We start from the raw sequence: 2,656 nt of genomic DNA on the forward strand, positions 1-2,656 counted from the left end.
ATCAAAAAATATATGAAATACAAAAAACAAAGTACAAATTGACATAAGTTCCCTTATTGACAATATACGAAAAACTTTAAAATCAAACTCTCAAATAAAGACTAGTGGGATGAATAGAAAACATGGTTAAACTCTATATTATCTATAAGAAACTCACCCAGATAATGACACAGAGTCTGAAAGTGAAACAATGGATAAATTTATTTCATGCACAATAGTGAGAAAGAGAGAGCAAGTGACTCCAAAATAAAACAAAATATATGCCTGAGTAAAAAACTAAGATAAAGAAGATTACATACTGATAAAAAGGTCAATTCATCAAAAAGCAAAAACAAATACGTAAAGAGAGAATGAATGAAAACAAGAAGCTACTTCCTTGAAATGATTAACAGACCTGACAAATCTTTACATACAGAAGACAAAGGGATAGAAGACTCGAATTATTTAAATCAAAAATGAAACTGGGGATATTAACTACCAATTTTACAGAATTAAGAGAGAGATAAGACAACACCATAAAAAACTGTACGCTGGCAAATTAGATAATGAAGGTAAAATGTACAAATTTCAGTCCTAAATATGTGTGCAAATGTAGCTGAATTTATGTGTGAGGGAAAAAAACAGTAAGACAAGAATAGTAACAAATGGTGTAACTAGGCAGCTGCACCACTTCATCAATTCAGAATCACCTGTTTTTTACGAGACAACAGTAATGTTGAAAAAGAAAGAAAAAGTGCAAACAAGAATTTACAATATGTCAGTAACAGCAGGAAGTCTCGGAAATGCAATCAATTCTAGAAAGAACAATGCAGAAATTCAGATCAATTTCTGAAGATGGAAAAACTGAAATGGACGTGAGTTATAAAAAAATTGTGTAGAAGTTGACCTATACCTTAACAAAAGTACATATGACAAAATTACAGTGTGTTGAAAAGATAGTGCAATACTTTACCTTCTACAAATTGCTGGGTGCTTACCATTTTCTGTAAAACGGGCTGATATAAATCGATCCTACAAATTCCCAAATCTGAAAACAATCCTCAACTTCAATTTAAGTTTCATAAAATTAGAATTTATACCCACTGATGTTGAGAGAACCAATCCTAGACCAGAAGGCACATTAAAAGGCCACACTCTAGCTTTTAACTTTTATATTATTCAAATAACTATCTGCACCTTTTCCTTCCTCTTAAGGATACGCTAGTGGTCTATATAGGACTGCAACTTGACAGCAGTACAGAAAGATAAGAAGACATATGAGACTAAACCCAGTCTCCACATCAAAAATGCATGTAAGTTTATTTCCTCTGAAACTAAGTCCTTCTCATTGCTTTTCATCCCTAGCACAGGCATTAAATCTGTTTTGCCCCTTATTTCCAGGTACTCACTGGTACACCATGGGACATGAGGGTGTTGGGATTCATGAGGGTGACAAGCTGGTGTAGCAGGTCAGGCTGGCTATCAAATAGCTCAGGTGTCAGCCTCTTCATCACCTCCTCCAACTGCTCTGCTGCCAATGAGGGTACCCCATACCAGGTTTTCGGTTCACCCCTGCTCAGGTAAGAGGAGATATATAAAATCTGGGCATATCCTTGCACATGGAATAAGTTTTAATATCCGTCCCAGCCATTTGGGTCTCACTCACCAATGCAGATAGTTAATAGAGTAACTCCAGTGATCCTCAATATGCCAACAAAATGCTGAGAATACCATGCCTACATACAGCCAGGGAACCTTCATGCCTGAGATGTCTGCATTGATGTGGCACAAAACAGACTGATCTAGTACCGGCATTACATTCAGATTCCAACCACTGGTCGCGTATTCCTGTTAAGTCCAAGATTTGCCAGGGTAAGTAGTAAGCAGTGGGGTGAATAAAGACAAACTGTGCCAGGCATATATAAGAAGACAGTAGTGTTCTCAGGGCATGTTATTTGCTTTCATTTACGAATACAGACTCAATACTCATGACATCTTTATACTCATGATACCTCATAATACCTCACGCTCATGATAATGTGCATTATTTCTGAAAGCAAATCTTTCTTTTGGGGAGAGAGAGAATACTGTAACTCAAAATATTTATGTATAATGCAGATTAAGATTCATCTGTCCGAAAAGCAACAAACGCTGTTCATGGGTTTTCTCTCATTTTTTTTTTAAAGATTTTATTTATTTATTTGACAGAGAGACACAGTGAGAAAGGGAACACAAACAAGGGGAGTGTGAGAGGGAGAAGCAGGCCTCCTGCTGAGCAGGGAGCCCGATGCGGGGCTCGATCCCAGGACCCTAGGATCATGACCTGAGCCGAACGCAGACGCTTAACGGCTGAGCCACCCAGGCGCCCCTGTTCATGGGTTTTCTCTTAAGTCACTTTATCCCATTATCAGCTAACTGCTATGCACTAGGTATACCAATTAGGCCTCCAACTAATACTTAAATAATTTACATCTTCTAAATGTGATAATCATATTTTTCTCTTATATGCCTCTGTATTACTGATTAAAACAAAACAGAAAAATACGTTATACTCTAAATTTTGCCCAAAGCTTAGCTATAGTGAGTGTTTTCCACAAGATATTTTAGACTCTCCATCACTTCCAAACTACGAAACTTATTATACTATTTATAGAATCTCATCCATTTCTTTCTTTGT

At 36.7% G+C, this 2,656-nt stretch overlaps 1 protein-coding gene across 1 annotated transcript in view; it reads right to left on the minus strand.

The window, feature by feature from the left end:
• The window catches only part of LOC103681303 (lysine-specific demethylase 5D), a 10,372-nt gene extending 8,829 nt beyond the window's left edge, over positions 1-1,543 (minus strand). Inside the window, exon 1 of the mRNA XM_040636012.1 lies at positions 1,389-1,543. Within this exon, the coding sequence (XP_040491946.1) occupies positions 1,389-1,490 (102 nt within the window). The 5' untranslated portion in view covers positions 1,491-1,543. The remainder of the gene's footprint in view (positions 1-1,388) is intronic.
• Between the last annotated feature and the right edge of the window lie 1,113 nt (positions 1,544-2,656).

Source organism: Ursus maritimus, assembly GCF_017311325.1.
Source record: "Ursus maritimus isolate PB19 chromosome Y unlocalized genomic scaffold, ASM1731132v1 scaffold_Y1, whole genome shotgun sequence".
Lineage (NCBI taxonomy): Eukaryota > Metazoa > Chordata > Mammalia > Carnivora > Ursidae > Ursus > Ursus maritimus.